General features: G+C 36.4%; 2 protein-coding genes and 1 pseudogene across 4 annotated transcripts; 2 read left to right on the forward strand and 1 right to left on the reverse strand.

The window, feature by feature from the left end:
- Nucleotides 1-6: 6 nt before the first annotated feature.
- On the reverse strand, nucleotides 7-13,857 carry LOC120183504 (ABC transporter B family member 20-like). Of its 3 annotated transcripts, XM_039188181.1 has the most exons (11): nucleotides 13,308-13,857; nucleotides 11,452-11,506; nucleotides 11,176-11,351; nucleotides 10,887-11,087; nucleotides 4,387-4,646; nucleotides 4,000-4,310; nucleotides 3,663-3,883; nucleotides 3,220-3,560; nucleotides 2,289-3,073; nucleotides 1,959-2,200; nucleotides 7-1,774 (listed from the first exon to the last, which is right to left on the reverse strand). In XM_039188181.1, the coding sequence occupies exons 1-11, from the start codon at nucleotides 13,704-13,706 to the stop codon at nucleotides 545-547; spliced, it is 4,221 nt and encodes a 1,406-aa protein (XP_039044112.1). In that variant the 5' UTR covers nucleotides 13,707-13,857; the 3' UTR covers nucleotides 7-544. The 3 variants fall into 3 exon arrangements, with proteins under 3 accessions (XP_039044112.1, XP_039044113.1, XP_039044114.1); XM_039188182.1 differs by lacking the exon at nucleotides 13,308-13,857 and having other exon boundaries at nucleotides 11,176-11,349; nucleotides 11,452-11,477; XM_039188183.1 differs by lacking the exons at nucleotides 11,176-11,351; nucleotides 11,452-11,506; nucleotides 13,308-13,857 and having other exon boundaries at nucleotides 4,387-4,662; nucleotides 10,887-11,067.
- Nucleotides 13,858-16,880: 3,023 nt separating this feature from the next.
- On the forward strand, nucleotides 16,881-17,663 carry LOC120183499 (annotated as a pseudogene).
- Nucleotides 17,664-18,135: 472 nt separating this feature from the next.
- On the forward strand, nucleotides 18,136-22,895 carry LOC120183498 (zinc finger CCCH domain-containing protein 11-like). Its single transcript, XM_039188175.1, has 8 exons — nucleotides 18,136-18,479; nucleotides 19,187-19,271; nucleotides 19,378-19,518; nucleotides 19,612-19,700; nucleotides 20,331-20,519; nucleotides 20,705-20,835; nucleotides 20,912-21,011; nucleotides 22,518-22,895. The coding sequence occupies exons 1-8, from the start codon at nucleotides 18,303-18,305 to the stop codon at nucleotides 22,689-22,691; spliced, it is 1,086 nt and encodes a 361-aa protein (XP_039044106.1). The 5' UTR covers nucleotides 18,136-18,302; the 3' UTR covers nucleotides 22,692-22,895.
- Nucleotides 22,896-23,212: the final 317 nt, after the last annotated feature.

The following is a 23,212-nucleotide window of genomic DNA, read 5'->3' on the forward strand; positions in this document are numbered from 1 at the left end:
CCTTAATGGGAAAACCTGAAAATTCTTAGAAATGAGGGGCAACACCTTCAAATCCCAAAAACATACCTAAATGGAACACGAGCCTTTTTTTCTGGTCAATAAACAAAATTACTATACCAACCTTAAATCTAAGGCCGGCTTACCCCCGGTAAAGATTATGGACCTATCCCTCAACTGCTACCCAAATTCTGAAACCCCTCACTCTAAACCGTCATACTCGTGAATGGTGATTAAGTATTGACAAACAACAAAGTGAAAAGGTAAGGGAAGTGAGCCAGAACCTTTAAACAATGAAAATACAACTGCTGATGTACCTAACCCACCAAAGCAGACATTGTCACGACGCTCAACTGTTGGCATGTGCTCCACTTACCCAATCATGGAAAACATATTTGCAAGCTGCATCATTCCCATTTTTCCTCTGATACAGGATTTCTTCAACCGCTAGTTGAAGTGAAGTCAGCAGGTTGGGCGTAGTTCCAGCATTTCAAAGAAGTTATATACAGAAGAACAGATGTAAGTTACAACCAATTGCAAAGTCAACCTAAACCAGCCGGTGCTGACGCAAACCTTTCCCAAAATGAGGTTGCATTAAACGAACATACAAACCATTTTTCGATACCAAAGAATCATGTGTCCCTTCCTCAACAATTCGACCGCCATTAAGTACTACAATGTTGTCAACATGCCTCATCATTGCTGCTCTATGGGCTATCAAAATGGTTGTTTTGTTCCCCATTATCAGTGTGTCAAGTGCCTCCTGCACTACTCGGCTAGACTCAGATTCAATGCACGAACTAGCTTCATCCAATAACAAGATGGGAGCATTCTTCAGCACCACTCGAGCAATAGCAATTCTTTGTTTCTGTCCTGGGGTCAAATCCACACCCCTCATACCCACATGTGTATCATAACCATGAGGCAAACTACTGATAAAATGGTGAGCATTAGCTATTCTTGCAGCCTCTTTCATCTCAGCTTCGCTAGCATTGTGCCTTGCATATATAATGTTTTCCTTGATTGTAGTCGAGAAAATAATCGGTTCCTGTTGAACAAGACCTAAGTGGTTCCTCAACCACCTCAAATTGTAGAGCTTCAAATCCCGCCCATCAAGTAGAATCTGACCTGCGACTGGATCGTAAAACCTCTCTATCAGAGATATTATGGTACTCTTCCCAGATCTTGAAACTCCAACAACGGCTACAGTTTGTCCTCCATTAACTTTAAGACTGAAATTGCTCAATATCAACATTTCCGGACGAGTAGGATAGCAAAAATCAACATTTTTCAACTCAATACTTCCATATACATTGGGTGGCTTCAATGCTGAGTTATCATCTGGCTCAATTTTAGGGACTCGATCAATAATTTCAAACACTGAAATGAGAGATTTCCGCCTTTTGAGTATGTATGGTGCCAATCCAAATGGCTCTACCAGTGCAAAAGTTGCAAAAGAGAAAACCATGTACTCTTTGATAGCTGTAGGCAGATCTATATAGCCTCTTTTAACAGAGAGTGCGGTGTACCAAAGGAGAAGAGCATTGCAGGCAAAAAGAAGGAACTGTGAAAAGCCAAATGCAAACCCTATGGCCATTCCATGAAAGAAACTCTGTTTAAATATTTTCTTCAGCTGCAGTCTGTAGAGGTCCATTACCTTATTACCAGCACAAAACGCTACAACAGTGTAAATGTTTCTCACCGCATCCTCGAGGACCAACGATGCCTTCCTGTGCATCTCCTGGATTCCCTTTGAAAATCCGGCGAGCCATAATTTCTGCAAAGTTTAAGTAGGCAACTATTAAGAAAATTGGATAAGGACAATCTTCCCTCCAAATTCAATAAAAACTGAAAAAGTCAAAAGTTATAGAAGGGAAAAAGAAGAAAAGATATGCAGATATCCAGAAGCTCCAAAGTTTTTTTCGATGATGAAATAAATAACAATGGAAAGATATGCAAACCTGAGCAAAAGCAGAGACAGCTAGAACTGGCAGGGTTGCAAATGCCACAAGTGCCACCCGCCAATGTAGCAACATCCCAATTAGTATAGCAACAATAACAGCAGCACTATCCTGTATAAATATTGAAAGCCGGTTGCTAAAAGCAGCCCTTACAAATGTAGCATCATTTGCCAATCGCATGGACAAGTTATCAACACTATTCTCTTCGTTATCAAACCACCCGACTTCATTCCTAAGCATTGCTGTTACATGGCAGACAAAACAAGCTAAATAGTATCCATGAAATTCAGCATTCAAGAAAACTTGGTATAAATTTGAAGATTCAGATACCTGAGAACATCATTCTGCGCACCCGTTCAGTCATCTTCTCACCCATAATGCCAAAGTAGAAGTGTTGCAAGAAGTTGGCAACAACAGTCACTATACCCATGAAGGCAATTATCAAACACCACCTATCCACTTCATCTTGTAAGTGATGATTTTCATGCCTATAATATGCCGTTACTATCAATGCAATAACATAAGCAAGAAGTGGATTGAAAGAGCCAAAGATTGCCGCGCCAATACTTCCCAACACAGCATAGAGCCACTCCGCAAAACTAAGCTGTGCCAACCTCCAAAATGATGGAGCTTTCCCATGATGCACATCCTTTGCTTCCTTAACTTTCATTGGGATATCATCAGAGTGACTGTGAGACCGACTAAAAGTCTGAGAATGTGAACGTTCATTTCTAGGATCAGACGTCAGAAGGGGTGAAACAGGAGATTCTGGGTCCGAATCATTCGATTTCTGCTTCTGGGTAGACTGAACATCAAGTTTAGGCAACTCTGGAAGTCTCCTTTCAAAACTATCCTGCCTCCTAATTGACGGTTCCTTACCACCAGCATCCACAGGCAAGCCATTTTCCAGCATTTTCTCTGGCGGTGGACTATGAGGTTTAGGTGATTCTTGCGAGTTAAAAGCATCATCTTGGGGGCAAAATACACCAGGAACTCTTTGGAGGGATGGTGATTTGGCGAACTTTGGAGATGATGATTCTTGGAAGCTGTGAACTGATGAAGAATCCTTTTCAATTTGGAATGTTGACGTCTCCTTATAGTTGCTAACTGGCATCCTAAAAGAAAATAAAAAATAAACCATAGATTGGATAAAGAAACATAGTATTTGTTTTTCAATCTAAACAAAGAAAAATCACTAAGTAATTAAATTCTAAACATGGTATTTAAGCCTTCTTAGTAAAGCATCTATAACCCTAATTACCTCTTTGGAAGTTTTGCAGCCTCTTCACATCTGAGGAGCTCTGCATACAAGCCATCTAGGGCTAGTAACTCATCATGTGTACCCATTTCAACCAGCTGACCCTCCTCCATCACAGCAATATAATCAACATTTCTTATGAGACAAAGCTGCCGAGCTATTATTATAGTTGAACGTCCCAACATGAGGAGATCTAGAGCTTCCTGAACAGTTCTTTCAGATTCAAAATCGAGCCCACCGGTAACTTCATCAAGCAGAAGGATTGTTGGATTCAAAAGCACTGCTCTAGCAATAGAAAGTTTGATTTTCTGTTCTTCTGTTAATGCTAAACCAGCCCTCCCTACCTGAAATTGACAGTAAACGGTTTCAACAAAATATGCCACAAATGAAAAATAATCAAGATGATAAGATTGAAAAATAATATATTTTATCTTTTCACATTTCACCTGTGTCTCGTATCCTCTCTCTAGTGAACTAATAAATGTATGTGCTCGTGCTATTTTTGCAGCTTCTTCAATCTGATCATGTGTAGCATCTCGCCCATAATCAATATTATCTTTTATGCTCAAACTAAGTAAGGCAGGTTCCTGAGTCACGAGTCCTATTTGGCTTCTCAGCCACTCCAGCTTTAGGTTTTTAATATTCTCTCCATCAAGAAGAACTTCCCCTGCATGATAAAAAAAAATATTTTAAATCACGAAGGTGACCGACCATCGTACCTAATGTAGGATGATAAATAACATGCTAAAACAGTGTGATATACAAACAATATGGCCATCATACCTAATGTAGGATCATAAAACCGTTCCATGAGTGGGATAATACTGCTTTTCCCAGAGCCATTTCTGCCAACAAGTGCCACAGCCTTCTTAGCAGGTACAGTTAGGTAAAAGCCACTTAGAATAGGGATTTCAGGTCGAGACAGATAACTAAAATACACATTCCGAAACTCAATATTTCCTTGAATGGAGACTAGGATGTTCCCCTCCTGGTTCAAACCAGAGGAGGAATGGCTAATCATCTCAAAAAGTCTATAAGCAGCAATTCGTCCCTGGTCAAAAGAATAGAAATTCGTTGCTGCTTGATTCAGCCCACTGTACAACAGAAAAAGGTTCAGTAAGACACTAAAGATTAAACAAAGCAGGAAAAAAGGGAGAAATTAAAGCTTACAGGCCACTTAAAATAACAGCAAAAAGTGCTGCTATGATTTCACCACCATGAGCTTTGTCATGTGTGACAAGGAATCTTCCAACCCAAAGTTGTAAGGCACAAGAACAAATTGCAAGCCCGTATGTAAATCCAAGCCCGAGCCCTTGCACAAGACTAATCAATATACCATATCTCAGAGTTGCTTGCAATGAGGTTGCATAAGAATATTTAGCCAAAGTTTCATTTGTAAATGCATACAAGGTCCGGATGTAAGAGACTGCCTGCAAACAACAAGAATTATATGTATATTAGCGTCACTTCCACACCATGCTTCCCCCTACAGAAGGCTGATTCTATGTAGAAACTGAAGTTCAACCAAGAATTAAATAATTCGTGTCACCATTCCAACAAATTCAATACTACTAAACTCAGGAAGGCATAATATGTATTCAGTCAATTTTCACCTAGCTTTAGCAGTTTAAAAGCTGGAGCCCAAAGTTGGATCTTCTGACAAGACCTTTACGGAAAACCTAACCGACAAGTTTAATAGACTCCATATAAAAGATTAAAATAAAAATATAATATAAAAAATACTTCTTTTAGCCTCAACATAAAACATTTTCAGTTAATTCAAATTATTTCAAATTGATAACACTTATGGAAAGCCAGGAGCTTAGTTTTAAAAGGCGCAAGGCGCAACAATGCACAAAAGGTCCCTAGAGCCTAGGCGAAGGTAGGCGAGGCACACCGTTGTGCTAAAAAATTTATAAATCATTTCTGGAACATATCCATACACATTACCCATTGTGCTAAAAAATTTATAAATCATTTCTGGATGAAGACGGGACTGTGCTGGGTTCTTTCTCTAAGAGTGTTGGGGGAGGCGGCCCTCCAATTCTGGCCGAGTTGTTGGCTATTAAAGCAGGATTATTATTCTTCTTCAAGTCAAGTTGGAGCTCGAGGGGCAGATTAATGGCGGAGAGTGATAGTAGTAAAGCTGTGGATTGGATCAAGTGGCCGAGTTCTTCTCCTATGATTTTCAGCTCACTAATCAAGGAAATTAGTGCATTGGTAGAAGATAGGAGTGTTGTTGTAAAACATGTTAGGAATTGTGAATTGTAAAACGGATGAATTAGCTAAGATAGGAATTGGGTCAATTTCTGGTTTTAAGTTCCTATAGGTTATTCTGTTCTGCTGGTTTTGTATTTTATGTACTGGTTATAATGTAATGGTTTGTTCGGCAGAAATAAAATTATGAGGCACTCTTTTCCTCCTTCCAATGGCCGTCGAGATACCCCAGGGTTCTTGACGGTTATGAAGGGGGGTTTAACGAGGCCTCCCTTTCTTATAAAAACAAAATTCACTCCCAAAACACTTAATCTCCTCCCCACACTATGTTCCTTCACTATTGCTTGTTTCCGAAACCTTAGTTTCCAAAACATATAAACACAGAGTTAGGGTTACACATAATCACCTTTTTTATTTTCGAATTAAATTAATTATTTTATAATATGTGAATATAATAATTAATTTTAAAGTAAAATACTGGATTCTCTTATTATTTTATTTCAAAATTTATAAATTTTTTAATTTAGTTAAAATTTTATATCGAAATTTCTCAATATGAATAATGAATTCTAATGATTTATTTTTAAAGTTGATATAAGAATATGAGTATACTAATAAGAATTTAGATGAAAAAATATTAATTGTGTAAATAATTTTTTTAATATTATAATTATAAAATAATTATATATTTCTTATTTATTTATATATTAAATATCTTTTTTATATATCTTAATTATGTTTTTTCTACTCTATTTATTATATTAGTTTAGTATATTATATATTATCTTTATTCTATTAAAATAAAAGAATAAAGAAAAATGATGGGGATAAGGCGGCAAGATTCTGTTTATTATATTATTTCGTTATATTGGTTATCTTTACTCTATTATAATAACAGAGTAAAAAACAGTGAAGGGCAAAGCGGCAGAAATGGTGCGCTTGTCGCCTTCCCCAAAAGCTTCAAAAGCAAGCGCCTTGGTGAGCTTTCCGAACCTCGATCTGTCTCTAACTTTAGAGGCGATTTTTCATGCGCCCATAAGTGCTTTGCACCTTAGGTGTGCTTTTTAAAACTAAGGCCAGGGGAAAATTTTCCCAGAACTCCAGAAACAGACTCATAAAAATAAGCATCTAAGGCTCCCAACAAATATTACATTAAGTAAGCATTATCAAGTAATTTTGCCATCATTTCTATTTCGAATAGAATTGCCCGTCCAGCTCAGTTGGTAGAGCACAAGGCTCTTAGCCTTGTGGTCGTGGGATCGAGTCCCACGGTGGGCAATTCATAATTTTGACTGCCGGAGGTCTTCTACGAAAGCTGCTCTCAACCTGGCAACAAACAGGTGGGGAGATTTTAATGTGCATCTCTCTGAAGAGGAAAAGGTGGGGAGAGCTCCAAACAGAAGTTCAATAAGGATTTTCAGCCAGTTTCTGCAACAAACAGGGTTAATCGATTTACCTTTACATGGGGGCAGATTCACGTGGTGTAACAACCAGGATTTACCCACCTATGTTAGACTGGACAGGTTCCTCGTTGATGTTCATTTCCTAGAAGCATTTCCTGATGTTACACAATACTTGCTGCCAAGGTCAGTGTCAGATCATAATGCTGTTTTTCTGGAGAATGAGGGGGTCAGTTGGGGGAAGAAACCCTTCAAACTCTTTAATTATTTGATGGAAGAGGACGGTTTCCAGAACTTAGTAGAGTCTACTGTTAAAGAATGCAAGTCTGATCAGAGGAAAGCAGGAATTCTATCTATCCTGAAATCTACTAAACTGTCGATCAAACAATGGGTGGGGAAGAGAGACCATTTTCCTTCTGTAGAGATTACAGATTTAGAAAAGAGGATTCATTTGGAAGAGGTAAACCAGCAGCAGAGGCAAGGTACATATGGTTGGGACAGAGGATCAGATTTGAACAATATGAGATCAGAATTATGGAGGTTGTATAAGATTGAAGAACAGATATGGTTTCAAAAGTCGAGAGCTAGATGGGTGGAAGAAGGGGACCGCAATACAAGATTTTTTTCATACTTGTGCGTTGATTAGGAGAAAGAGGAATTCCATGTATGCTTTGAATGTCAATGGAGGGATAACCCAAGATCCATCTGTCATCAAAGCTTGTGTCAAAGACCATTTTTTTGGAATTTACAACTCTAGTTCTACTTTGGAAGTAGAAGATATGAAGATGAATTTTTCAAAAATTTCAGTGGAGCAAAGTAATATTCTGGAAAAAGAATTCACGGAGGAAGAAATATGGGAGACTCTACAATCATGTGATAGCAACAAAGCTCCCGGCCCGGATGGTTTTAATATGGGCTTCTTCAAGAAATTTTGGGTTGTTCTTAAGGTTGATATTCTGAAATTCTTTCATAACTTTTATTTAGGGAAAGATTGGGAACATGGAGTAAATCATACTTTCATTACTCTTATCCCCAAGGTGGCCAATATTGGTGGATTAGATGACTATAGACCTATAAGCCTTGTAGGAGGTTTGTACAAGATCCTCTCAAAATGTCTTTCGAGGAGATTAAGGAATTGCATTTCCGATGTAATAAGCCCTATGCAGTTTGCTTTCATTCCAGGTCGTCAAATTCTGGATTGTTCTCTTATAGCCAATGAGGGGATTGATTTCTGGAGGAAAAAGGGACTTAAAGGTTGTGTGTTTAAAGTGGATTTTAGAAGGGCTTACGACACTGTGGATTGGTCTATTCTTTTTAAGGTTATGGAGAAAATGGGTTTCGGTTCTAAATGGAGAAGTTGGATAAAACAATGTGTTACTACTGCTTCTATTTCAGTATTGATAAATGGGGTACCTTCTCAGGAATTTCCTATGGCTAGGGGTCTCCGCCAGGGCTGTTCTCTTTCGCCCTTGCTTTTTAACTTAGTTGGGGAACTCCTAAATGTTTTGCTCTTAAAGGCTGTCTCTGATGGACTGTTTTCTGGTCTGCATATTGGGAGGAATGAGACTGCTTTCAACTTATCTCATCTGCAATTTGCAGACGACCTAATTATTTTCTGTGGGGCTTCGAAAATGGAAATTTCAAATGTTAAAAGGGTCTTAAGAGTGTTTGAAGTTATGTCTGGTCTGCAGTTGAATCTTAAGAAAAGCAAGCTATTTGGTGTTAATACGGCTACAGAGGAGGTGGAGGAGTGGGCGTCGTCTATTGGCTGTGCAGTGGGGAAATTTCCTTCTGATTACCTAGGTTTGCCTCTTGGTGCAACACGGAATTCAACCGCTCTTTGGGATCCAGTTGTTTCAAAATTTAACAACAAACTAGCAGGTTGGAAAGCTGCCACCCTTTCCTTGGCAGGGAGACTAGTTTTGATTAAATCGGTTCTCTGTTCTCTTCCTACTTACTACTTGTCTATATTCAAAATTCCATCATCCGTAACTTCTAAACTCAACTCAATCATGTCTAAGTTCTTATGGGGAGGAGGAGCGGAGAAAAATAAGATTCATTGGGTTAGTTGGCTTAACGTGTGTAAGCCAAAGGAGGCTGGTGGTTTAGGAGTGTTAAATATTAGCAATATGAACAGGGCACTATTGGGGAAATGGTCTTGGAGATTCGCAAATGACAAGGATGCTGTTTGGAGGAGAATGATCTGTTCAAAATACAATATTGATCCTTTTCTTTATTGTTCAATCGCAAAATCCCAGCTCAAGCTTCTTGGATTTGGAGCTCGGTGGTGAATTCTTATTTTAAAGAAGACTCTTTGGTTGCTATTTTCGCAGCATGTTCAGACTAGAAGTTGGGAATGGTCAATTTATTCAGTTTTGGCAGGACAAATGGGCAATGGACTGTCCTCTTAAGGTTTCTTTTCCGAGGTTGTTCGCAATCTCTACAAACCAGCTTGGAAAACTGATTGAATTTGGCGAGTTCAGCTCTTTGGGATGGATCTGGAATATTCAGTTGAGGAGAAGCTTAGCCGATTGGGAATTTGAACAGTGGGCTAACCTGATGGCTATCATTTCTAATTTTTATCTGTCTAAAGAGGCAATCGATGGTCTGATTTGGAAAGGAAACGGAATTGGTGTCTATTCTGCTAATTCATGTGTGAAGACTTGTTCTTTGGCTCAGAAGGAGGATTATGTTTGGAAGAAATTTGTGTGGAAAGGTCTGGTGCCACCAAGAGTTGAGGTATTCATGTGGCAGGTAGTTCTTCAAAAACTGCCAGTGAGGTCTGAACTGGTGAAGAGAGGGGTTACGGGTATAACAGATCCTTCTTGTCCTTTATGTAATTTGGAGGTTGAATCTTCTTCTCACTTATTTTTCTCGTGTTCAGTTGTGTGGTCACTTTGGAACAAATTTGTGCAGTATTGGAGTCTTTTTGTGGTTTTTCATACAAAGGCGCAGAAGTTTCTTCAAGCTTGGGAAGATCTTAATCCTAGGTCTGCCATTTGGAAGTTCATTCCTGCCGTTGTTATTTGGACTGTTTGGAAGGTAAGAAATGATATTGTTTTGATAGAGGGAAGTTTGACCATCTTAATCTATTTTCTTAGCAAGAGTACGACTTGCATCTTGGTTCTCAGCTAAGTTTGCAGATTCTGGTATTTCAATGGATTCTCTAATCGGGGACCCGTCTCTTGGGATTCATGCTTCCCTCTCAACAAATCGATGGTTACTACAGTTCCTTGGTCCCCCCCTCCTAAGGGCTTTGTAAAATTGAATGTGGATGCTGCTACAAATTCGGATTGGAACAGCAGTGGAGTTGCGGGTATTCTAAGAGATGAGGAAGGTCTTATTCTAGGATCTTTTAAGGAGGCCACGGGTCCAGGTCCACCTATTATGATGGAGCTAAGGGCTATTCAGAAGGGCTTAATTTTCTTTGATTCAGTGAAAGGAGGTATTAATGGTCGTCTATTGTTAGAATCAGACTGCAAATTGGCCGTGGATTGGGTTAAGAATGGAACTTTCTGCCCTCAGATTTTTGTCAGTCTTGTAAGGAACATAACTATCAAGCTAAAAGAAGTTGAGGGTGTTATTAGATGGGTTGCTAGGGCAGCCAATATTGAGGCTGATGGGATGGCTAAATCTGCCATTGGCTAATTCCAGTGTATCTTAGGGGTATTTTATTTTGGGTTTTTTCAAATTGTTGTAAGGGGCTTCTTCTTGTTGTAATCTTAGGTATTATCATTAATGAAGTTTAAGGCACTCTTTTCCTCCTTCCTCTGATGAAGAAACTCATTATAAGTTCCTTAATCAAGAAGGGGGTTTTTAATGAGGCCTACAATTCCTATCAAAAAAAAAAAATGATCTCAAATAATCAGCCAGTTCAAACAAACTCATTATTATTAAATGTCAATGGTAACCGTATTGTTAACCCAACATATACCATTTGAACAAGTCATTCTAAATGAACATTAAGCGAATAGCCAATTTATATTCACTTGGAATCAATATAAACAAAAATATATCAGTTTGAAACGGTGGAGACAGGAAAGAGAGAAAAACCTGTTCAGCAATACTAGCCGCCTCAGCATAAGCATCTTGAATGTTCTCGGCAAGCCTATGGAGAAATATATTGGATATACCTCCAGCAGCAACAATGAATGGACCAGTAGCTAAAGTAATGAGCGCAATTTCCCAACAGTTTATAAAACCAATAATTAGACCGCAGAAAAAGGTAGCCATGTTATGAATGTAATTCCCAACCTGTATCATCAAACAAATATTAGGATTAGAGAAGATGTCCGTCGTCCGTAATGAAACCGCAGGAGAAGAGACGTGTAACTGAACATACCTTTTCACTAAGAGCAGTCTGTATGAGCAGCACATCACTCAATACTTGGCTCACTATGTCTCCGTTATTCCCATAAGTATCAAAAAAGCTCATATCTTGATTCAATAATACTTGAACATATTTTGACCTAATGACGGCAGTCTGCCGTTCTCCCGTCAGAATCCAGCATGAAACCTCTATTAGAAAGAAAAGTCAGCAAAAAATGGGCAGAAAAATGAATCGATCAGAAGAAAACATAAATGAAACAATATCTTAATTTGATATAAACCAACTTACCAATCCATCCAGCAACAAAAACACCCGCAGCAATAAAAACAATAGTTAAAGAAAGCTGCAGAACAAGAATAAACCAATTGGTGATTTATGCAAACAAAGCAAAACGGAGATTAGTTACATGGAAACTCAAGACTCAAAACACAATTCTGCTTCAGCCATGTGAATTGCACATTATATTACTAATTAAAACCTCTAAGAACAAAAGCAACCCACAGTCAACCCAGCAGAGTGTTTCTAAATCTTCATAGTAACAATTGAAAACAAAATATTGGCCACAAACAAGCAAACAATACTTACACTCTTACATGCATGAAAAAAGGACATCTACATAAGAGAAATTAAGAGAGTGGCTAATTAACTTGAAGCACAGCCAGCATCTAACTTGTACTGTAACCAAAATCCTGTGGTTTGCTTGAAACTACCCAAGTCATTGCACTAACAATTCCATTCTTTCCGTACTTCACCACCCACCCGATCTCCATTCCTTCCTTGTACGTACCCACAAATGTACAAGTCTCGCTGATCTAAAATAAATCACATACTTCACTTAGGAATAAGTTGGTAATATTTTGTTTTTGTTTTTTTTTTATAGGAATAGAATGCCTCTTTAAAAACCTCCCTCTTAGTAGACCCTTGCCCATAGGCAAGAACCAACTAGCTGAAGGAGGAAAAGAGTACATAATTTTATTAAATATAAAACTTTTACATAAAACTTAAGAACTCTCCAGCCAAATACTACCAACATAAAACACTCCTGACACACTATTCCTCTACAGCACACAAACCAACTAAATCCATGACTACAATTATGTACTCTTTTCCTCCTTCAGCTAGTTGGTTCTTGCCTATGGGCAAGGGTCTACTAAGAGGGAGGTTTTTAAAGAGCACAAGGTTCTTAACCTTGAGGTCGTGGGATCGAGTCCCATGGAGGACATTTCATAATTTGGAGGTCTTCTACGGAAGCTGCTCTCAACCTAGTGTTGGGGGCAGCCTACTATCTTACCTCCCCTTACCCCATTACATATGGGAACAAAGGACAACCATTTATGTATTGCATCTAGAATGTGGAATAAATACCCTGCGTCCAACTAGAGGGAAGAAGATGAAGCTAGGTCATCAGTTGACAACCATCCTCGCAAAAATATGATAACCGCAATAACCATTAATCTCAAATAACAAAGGTTGCCAAAACATAAGGCTCTTTCACGGTAATATTTCCAGCAAATCCGCTTCAAAGCTGAATCTCAGCCACCAACTCCCTATGTTGGATGTGAAAATAACTACCTCAGTTAGTTGGCCCGTTGGTTCACTCAATTGAAATCCTAATATTACCATTCATAACTAAATAGACCAAGCCGAAAAAGGGTTAACTAAGAAAGCAGCTCACTTCATTGTATTGTCACCCAAATTAGAAACGAGTAACACTCAACTTTTGTATATATTCCAGAAATCATAAATATTACCCCCATCCCACCAAAATAAAAGGCTTACTTCCTCCATTTGCAAACCCCAAACCCTAAAAGACAAAACTTAGAGACCCTTGTCAATTCCAAGACACGCTCCCTAGAATCAAATAAACAAACAAAAAAAGCAAAAACCCAAGGAAATTCCTTAGATTCAGAATTAAAGGTTCCATCTCCCCTAATTTTCCAAACTCTTTACAACTAAAGCATCATTAATTCACTAAATTCCCAATATGTTGGAACTCCTAAAAATTATAAAATCCTACTATTTATTACACAATAATCATTAGTACCTCACTTCAATTTATCAAAATATTAACTAAAACACTAATACAAACCTTTAAAATCCCAGAAAAAAGCTTAGTAATTAATAAATAAATGAATAGCACTAACCTCTTTAAACCTGTCAAACTGCTGATCGAATCTTTCTTGCCCCTGAGCTGTCGACCCAAGTCCAAGAACCTGAATGATCTTAGCAAAATAGTGCAAGTAAAAAACAAGAGCAGTCCCATGAGCGGCAGCAGCAACCGATCCAAAGAACATGAGAACCCAATCAAGACTGTCAGAACAGGCAAAGAGCCCTGAGAATGGAACGGCGGCAGGAGGCGGTTCGATCTCTTCCTCCTCCTCCATCACTTCCTCCGCCTCCACCTCTGCCGCATCACCAGAAGCTTCCGCTGCTGCATCCAAGTACGGAGAAGGCGACTCCGGCGGCTCCGAAACTTCCGAGACTGGTGTCAAAGGCTGTATGTGGGGTGGTGACCAACCGAATAAACCTCTTGAACCCATCATTCTAACGAACACCAAACCCTAACCCTAACTATATTTTCTCTCTAAATTTAGCAGACTTTTCAAGCGGATCTGCTAAATTCAGAGATTATTTTTGAAAAGCAAAAAGGAATCAGATCTCTTTTCCTCTCCTCCTAGGGTTAAAGTGTGGGAATTTTATTTAATTTGGCTTCTTTTTTCTTTTTTTGGAAATGACGACCGAGTCAAGCAACTCAGAGGGAAAAGGAGAGACAATGGAATCGACCACTGTTACTTACAGGATCGAGAATATTTAATTTTTTCATTTTTATTTTTTCATCGTTCTATTTTCTTCTTATTTTTCCTTTAATTTTCATTTCAACGGTCAAGTGCCGGCAATAGTTCTTTTATTCCATTGATATTTTTTTGTTCAAACAATATAATTTATATAGTTATAGTTTTTTTCATTAAAAGTGACAATGAATTGATATGTAAAATCCGGAAATTACAAGGATCCAATACATTATAATTTAAATTTAAAAAAACAAAGAAAATACATACAAGAGACATTGGTTTGAATGTTTGATTTAAGGTTAAGTCAAATCGGGAGAAAAATAACATATAATTCAAAGTAAATAACATTTGAAAAATTATGATCATCGTGAATACAAAATAATACATTCGACATCAGTTATCATATCATTGTACTTGAATTGTTATGTTAAATCTGACGTCAACGTCCTTATTCCTTTTTAAAAAAATCTATAAATCCCACACAATATTAAAATCTTAAACCAAACATAGCTCAATCGAGTTAATATGAACTCAAAAAACCGATTCACAACATTCCGAAGAAAGTCTAGTCCTTAAGACTTCAAATAGTGAAACAACTTCGATTTGAAAGAAAAACTTATTTTGTGATGAAGGCTCATCTCGTAAGAAACTATAAAGGACCATGCTAAGAGATACTTACATCAACGTTATGCTAAAATAGAATAAAAAAAACGGGTTGAGAGTTTCCATGGGTAAAGTGAGATAGAGAAGGTTAGAAAATATGGAGGGCATGAGGTGAAAAAGTTACTTGTATGACGATAGTTTATTATAGGTAAGAGTTATCCAGACTTTCTAAGAGTCATGTTGTGGCACTTAGAGTATACTAGTCGGATGTTCTAATGCTCATATGACCTAAACTCATCTTGATACTCTAAAGGAGTACGCTAATCGGTTGCTATTCCTAATGCGTAGGTGACCTAGGTCTCACTTTAGGTACTTGATAATTTTAAAGTCAGTGGATGTACATTCCTGATGCGTATGTGATCCAAGTATTATCTAAAGTACTAATGTTGATAGATTAAAGGGATGAGAATTATGAGACTACGAGACAGTAAAATACATCACGATTCTTGCTTGTGTGTATGTGGATGTATACCTTTGAGCTATGTGCCATCATACCTCATCTTTGATGTTTGCATGTTTATTTACAATTTTATATTGCATTGACGATATTACTTCTCTAAATATAATTGTTTGCATGCTTATGTTATGAATGCATGTAATATGTAGAGTTATTTTTGTGACATTAAACTCTTTGGTTCAACGTTTATAATATGTTTTCGTTCGCGTGTACTTAGGAGTAGATGGAGGAGCACCATCATCGAGTCAGAGTTCCAGCTGTTGATCTTTCAAAGTACATATTTCATATATATAATGTGTACGTGTATTCATTAACCTTACGTCATTTTTGAGACATAACTTTATTTTGTAAAACTTATTATTGATACTTAGTTTGTATTATCGAGAGCTCCATATTTTGTAAACTTAATTTATATTTATCTATTTGATTATGATGGTTATGCCTTATTATTTGAGTAAATGCTTTTAAAAAATAGTTTATCACTTTGATGATTTTGATTAACACTCGAATCCCTCATTTTTTTAAGGTCAAATTAGGGTGTTATAGATGATCATGTCACTACAACTACAGTTGGGCTACCCAGGAGGCTTGAAATCGTGTGTGCAAGCCCCATAACCCATTATGCGGTTTGTGAACTTGCAAGAAGCTTTAGTAGAGCTCAGATCGTACATAATTTATTGTTGCTAGTCGGAAAAAACTAAGCACATCAGAGAGATTTTGAGAAAAATGTGTGAAGTAGCCTTGAATATTTTACTCTTGAGATTTCAACTTGAGTGGTTCTTTTTTTCCCCGGGAACTGTTGCATGTTTACCACATCAATTTTTGATGAGAACATTTGGGTTGCGACGAATATAGACAGTTCACCTATTTGATTTGGGTAGAGAATTGTAACCAATAACTTTACGACAAGTGGTCAATTATAAGTAATGAACCATGTGTTCTATCCTTATAGAATAAAAGAGGAAAAGAATAAGTAGAAGCCTCTAGTCTTGTAATAGGGGTTTTATAATTACCTTAGTATTTGTGTCATAATAAATATTTGTAGATTAGGAAGGTGGATGAATATGACTTCATGATAGTATATTTAGCTCCGGTAGACTATGTGGACATGCTAAAGATCATGCTAAAAGATTGCAATTGATTGGAATACATATATCTTCAGAGGGCTAGATCAATAAGGAATTATTCTGAAAATTTTTATAGCAGAAAAATAACATGAAGACGTAACACGAAAAAGATACGAAAACAAAATTAATAAAATATATAAATATCAAATTTATTAAAATTTTCAAATCAAGATAAAAGGATAAAATACATAAATATTAAAAAATATATTTATTATTATTCCAAACAAAAACAAGATAAATAGATGTAGAAGTAATACCATACCTCTTGTGAGGATAAAATCGTCATTTCGACTAAATAAAAAAAAGTGTAAACTACTACAATGATCACTAATGTTTGGATAAGTTTTCGTTTTCACTACTGATGTTTCAAAAGTCACAAATCGATCACTACCGTTATAGTTTGTTACAAATTGGTCACTCGCCGTTAACATACGTGACGGAAAACACACGTGGACGGTTAACAGCTATTAACAGACTTACCTAGATGGTATAATTACACAAATAATCCCTATTATTTATGTATTCTTTCAATTTGATCCTAGTTTTAATAAATTAAAATATATTCTTATACAAAATAATTAAATGTGATTTTTAATTCAAGTAGAAGCAACAAAATTTCTAATCCTTTCTTCATTATCTATATTTCTGTTTGTTGTTCTTTTCCTTCATCAGCTTCACCCTATTTAATGGCTTATGCAGTTAAACCCATCTTCGTCTTCATTCTATTCATTTCATTCCATTTCTCAGCATTCTCATCGAAACCCAAGGACCCAACGCCATCGACATGGCCTCTTCAATTCCACTCCGTTCTCTTCATGAACAACAGCGGCACTCTCCAGAAAGTTGATCTCTGGTACGACTAACCTAATGGTCGCAATTTCAACATTATCCAGAACCAGCTCGTTAAGCTCACTTACGACCTGGAATGGGACAACGGCACTTCCTTTATCTACACCAACAAAGAATGCAGAGTTTTGCACTTCGAAGTCGGTGTTCTCCGCCCGAATTGGCTCGACGAAGCTAATTACTTAGGCCAACAACACAAAGATGGGTTCCTTTGCAATGTGTGGGAGAAAGTCGACTTCATTTGGTACTATGAAGATGTCATCACTAAGCGACCTGTTTACTGGGCATTTTACACTGGTATTAGTTCCACGACTTCCCTTGATTCTATTTAAATTGTTTTTTTTAAAGCGTATTTTTAAACAATTTAAAGTTCATTCATTTGATTGTTTGTGAGAAACATTGGAAACTTTTATGGAGAGTGCAGGGTACACTGCTCATGTAATGACATTTGAAGTGGGAGCTGTTCTTGAGGATTCTGAATGGCAGGCTCCTGTTTACTGTTTCAAGGAAGATGAAGAGAAGAGGAAACAAGCTGTGATTAGATCTTTGGGAATGATCAGTCGTCTCCTTGTGAAGCTGATGAGAGGGGTTTCCAGTGCCTCCATGGCGCTATGATTATTGTTTTTTCATACTAGAAATAATTTTTCTGGGATTTCTACGTTTTCTTTGCCCTCGATTGATCCTTGGTTGTTTCCTCAGTTTGATTAACAAATGTTTTCTTTTTCTTGTTGAAATTTATGAGTGTAAAATAACCTAAACTTCAATGAATTTTTCGTTAATTAAGTTAAATAAATGAGAATAAACAAAATTTATAAGAATTAAAAATAAATATATTTTAATTTATTAAAACTATGATCAAATTAAAAGAATATATAAATAATATGGATTATTTGTGTAATTATACAATCTAGGTAAGCATGTTAACGGCTGTTAACCGTCCACATATGTTTTCCATCACGCTTGTTAACGGCGAGTGATTAATATGTAACAAACGATAATAGTAGTGACCTATTTGTGACTTTTGAAACATCAAAAAAAATTACTTAAAAATTAGTGACCATTGGAGTAGTTTACCCTTAAAAAAACGTGTTCTGTATCGATCTCCAATCTCCACGCTATAAAATTGAACTCTCTTAAACCCTAATTTCCAATACTTCCACCCAGCCCGCAAATAAAGTTTCAAAATTTCACCCAAATTTTGTTATTAATTTCGATATTATTTACCTCCTTTTCTCATTCGTCGATTCGCAAACAATGCCTCCAAAGCAGCAAGCTAAATCGAAAGCTGATTTGGCGAAAAAGCAAAAAGTGGTTGAAGACAAAACATTCGGATTGAAGAACAAAAACAAAAGCAAAAATGTTCAGAAATATGTTCAAAATCTCCAGCAATCCGTTCAACCCAAACCCGACTCGTCTAAAGCCGCCGCTAAGGTACCTTCTTTATATGCCAAGAGCAGAACAATGGAATTCACGATTTTAGTTTATTTAAAATAATGATTTCTTAAGAATTTATTTTTTAATTATTTCTTTATGTTGATATTGAATATTGAAGTAGATATCGGTTCTATTTCATTATTTTTATTTGAAAAAAAAGTTTTATTTTGGAACTTGTATCCGTTTCTCTACATGTTGAAAGCTCTTATTTATGAATTCATCAAATTTTCTTTTCATATGAAATAATTATTTGTTGAACAATTTTCATGTTAATATTTGCTTATTTTAATTTTTGTACTATTGAAGTAAGTATTAGTTCTTTTTTTTATAGGAAAGTAAGTATTAGTTCTAATAATATTTAAAACTAAAACAACTTAAATAAATTAATTGCAAATTTTAATTATTAAATGCAAAAATGACTATATTTGAATACACAATGCATTTTTACTTTAATTTTTATTTTTTATGAATATGAATTTGTTCCTTTTTTTTCTAGCAAATTTTGAGTAAATAAGTAGCAAATGTAATAATAAATTTGGTTCTCAATAATTTAAGCGGTCTTAGTGGTAATGGATGGATTTTGAAAGTGGGAATCTTTTGTTGGATATTTGTTAGTTAATTTAAAACAAGCTTGAAATTTTAGTCCTTGATTTCATTTTTGTAAAATAATGAAAAATGAATTTGCTAATTGTGATAACGAACAGAAAAAGAAAGAGGAAGAGAAAGCTAGAGAGAAGGAGTTAAATGATTTGTTTAAAATTGCTGTTACACAACCAAAAGTCCCCCCTGGTATGTATAGTGTTTGTTTTTGGAACTTAATTATTTATTGGTTTTGTGTTTTATATTTATAATTCGAGATCATTTAGTTGATAATGGAAGTTGGGTTATTGGATAGGTGTGGATCCCAAGTCCATTGTATGCGAATTTTTCAAAGCGGGACAGTGTACAAAAGGTTTTAAGTGCAAGTTCTCTCACGATTTGAATGTTCAACGGAAGGGTGAGAAGATTGATATTTACAGTGATAAGCGTGATCAAGGTAATCAATGGACTTATAGTTAGCATGCAATACCTTTGACTTTTTTCAGTAACAATGGGATTTTGATTTCCTTTCGGGGTTGTTTTCTTTTAGAAACAATGGAGGAATGGGATCAAGAGACCCTGGAGAAGGTTGTGGAATCGAAGAAAACAGAGTATAATCAGAATAAACCCACTGATATTGTATGAAATCTTTTTCCTTCTCAATCTATTCTTTTCATAAGGTATTGATCGTATTTTGACAATAATCAGTGGTGAGGGATAGCAATGAAAGTGATTTTGTTGGAGGTGGAATTTAGTCTAATAAGGATAAAAAACTTAGAAGGTAGAAAATTATGTAGGCAATTAGGTTTTGTCAGATGGACTCTGGTTTTTACAGTAATGATAATTACTAGGTGTTAATCATAATTTAATTTTGGCTGGTAATGGTCGTCTTTTTACTTGGAAGAATAAAAAGCTATGTTATTTAGATTCAAGATGTAGGTATGTGTCTAAACGGGTGTGCTCAATTTCTTCTAAATTTTCCCATGTATTTAGAGAACCCTTGGAGGATCATATCCCCATACCATGTTAGACGTAGGTGTTTGACACAGGTATTTTATAAAAGTTTGAAGAGTCACAGCAACGTAATTAAGATCCAATTTATCAACAACTATGTAAACTTCCAATATCTTTCTTTACATCGTAACAGTTTAGGCGGTTTTCGGCCATGATACTTCTCAACAACTCACAAGCCATTCTTAGCAGATCCCATTTCTTTGTGTGGTTAGATATGTGCCATTGCATCAATACTTTTATAACCCTTGTGCATAGGTTTGCAAATACTTTCTGGAAGCTGTCGAAAAGAAACAGTATGGTTGGTTCTGGGTGTGCCCAAATGGTGGCAAGGATTGTCACTACAGACATGCCCTTCCTCCAGGATATGTTTTGAAGTCTCAAATGAAGGCACTTTTGGAGGAGGAGAGTGAGAAAATAACTATCGAGGAAGAGATAGAAAACCAGGTAAAATTATCATATTTTAGCCTTTATGCTATATAACAACTGACGAGTACCATTTTGAGTTTCCTTTTTTCTATCTCCCCTCAATGAAAGTACCATTTTAGGTCATGTGTGTAAACTATTTCATGTTTATTCTACTGTTTTTCAGTTATTTGCTGTTGTTATGATTGTTTATCTGATTTTCTCAGCGTTCAAAAGTAACAACAACGACACCAATGACTACTGAGTTGTTTTTGCAATGGAAGACGAAAAAGATGGAAGAAAGAGAAGCTAGTTTGGCTGCTCAACGAGCAGATAGGGCTAAGAATGATCGCATGAGGTATTACTATCCTTGTTGTTCTGTGTTTAAAATATTCCACTTGAGCTAATCTGATTTATTTGTTTGTCAATTTCAGTGGCCGTGAGTTGTTTCTCTCGGATGCAAGTTTATTTGTGGATGATGCTGAAGCATATGAGGAATACCGGAGGGAAGAACCAGAGGTTACTGAGCAGAAGGTAATTCTTTTATTATCAGTTTTCAGTATCATTGAAAACTCTTTGTCAGCTGGAAACTTGTTCTTTTAGTCAATTTCTTTGCTCTTCCATCCCCCTCCTGGCTCTTCACCTAGGGATGACAATGGGATTGGGTGTTTTCTTTGCTCGCCTTGACCTAACTTTTATTTATAGCATCCAACTCTGACTCTGACCCGCCTAGAAATATTACATAATTCTGTCTAGTATGTAAATTTTGACAATATTAAATTAAATAAATATTATAAAATCTTATAAGAATCAAGAAATCCTTAAAAAGTTGTAAAATCTGAAATAGTTATATAATTAAAAATAGGATATTTTTTTTAAATTTTCCAAGGTGAGAATGGGCTTGATATAAACATCTTGCCCCGAACCTAAAATTTAATTAGAAACATGCTCCATCTTCAACCCATCTTTATTTAATTTTAAAAAGCCTTCCCTATTGGATTGGGTCCGAATCCATCGTTTGGGCTATTTTGCCATCCTGATATCCACTTACCTACCAGTATCAGAACATACAAACGCACACAAAAATTCTGACTCTTCCTGCACAGGTGAAAATATCTGTTCTGGAAGGATTGTAACATAGAGCCTTAAGTTTCTGTGTTTTGATTTCAGTTCTCTATTTTCTCCTGTCTCATTTCAGTGCCTCTTTTTAAAGCTGCTATATCTGTTCTCTTGAAAAAGCTTTAATGAGAGGCTGCTGCTATAATAGCTTGAGTGATGAAAGTGCAGTTCTTAGATGAAATCAATATCAAGTTTCCTTTGTTTTCGTAAAAGCTGTGATAATTTTTCTAGAAGCACCATGTCTGATATATTCAAACATGGGTATGGAGTTATGATATTTTAAACTTGTCTTGGAGACATACCTGTGTGACTCTAATCCTGGACTCCCACACTAACATACCTGTGTGTCTCAGGCACAAATTCATGTCTTTATCTCTAGTTTTATCAATCACCTTTGTCCTCACTTCTTTCAGCCTTCCTTCCTGCTTCAGAACACAGAGAAACATACATCTAGTTATCTTCTTGTGTACATCAATGGTTATTAATTTATATGTCATGTTACTCGTGGGGTACGGGATTTATCGTGTTTCACAGGGTGGGCATCTAGCTATGCTATGTTACCCAATGCTGGTTTAAGTGTCAGATACAGTTATTTAATTCTTTTCCTGACATGGGTCGATCAGGGGTGTTGGACGTGTACTTCAAGAGAAAAAAATAAAAAAGTCTGAAGCCAATATGGAATTATTCCCATATATTGTTTTTTAACAGTACCTTCACCATTGGTGCTTCTTTGGATTGCAACAGGATCTGTTATTTATCTTGGATCTTGGACATCCAATTGTAAATGGTAACAATGCTTAAAATGATCGGATTTGTTGTGGCTAGAAACTTGTATTTTTACGGAGGTCGTGTATCATGAATCCTTAAATTATTGCAACTTATTGTTTCCTATCAGCTTATTTTCATCGTCATTAATTTCAGGTCACGGATGACTCAATGGTAGCTGGGCCGAGCAGTGGAGCTGCTGATTCTGAAGACATCCTTCTGGACGAGGATGATGATGAACTTGACATGGATGAGCTGAACGAGCTTGAAGCTAGTTTGTCAAGAACATCCATTCAAATTCAGGAACCAGGTAATCCAACATCATCTTGAGATTTTAAAAAGAAGGTTTATTGTTGAACTCCATTGATCCTTAAGAGTTTGTGTAAGCCTAGCTTTTAACCGGCAACGAAAAATGTTTTGCTTGAAACCGGAATGAAGTTCTGTTGTGCACCTTTTTTCGGCTCATAATCCAATCTTTGGAGACTTTGTTACAGTACTTGGGTGTTGGTGGTTTATCGGACATTGTTATGTTCATTTTGATTCCCCCCCCCCCTTTTGAACGCTTTTGGAATGCCATACATATCCAGACTGAGGCCAGTAATTTCATATTGGACTTTTTGGAAAGTTATATCCGGGCGAAGCCAATAATTTACGCTTGTGGTGGCATGTTAATATCATTGTTAAGTTTTTAATGGTAGGATAAAATGAAACATAAATTAAATGTTAGGTATAGTTTTGATAAAAGTAGATTTTGATTATTGAAATGAAACAAAAGTACTAATTTCAGTACTAATTATGTAGTTTACCCTAAAAGATAAAGCAATATTTAGGGAGAGCAAGGGGCTTGGAAT

This window comes from Hibiscus syriacus, unplaced genomic scaffold, assembly GCF_006381635.1.
Source record: "Hibiscus syriacus cultivar Baekdansim isolate YM2019G1 unplaced genomic scaffold, ASM638163v2 tig00112776_pilon, whole genome shotgun sequence".
NCBI classification, from domain to species: domain Eukaryota; kingdom Viridiplantae; phylum Streptophyta; class Magnoliopsida; order Malvales; family Malvaceae; genus Hibiscus; species Hibiscus syriacus.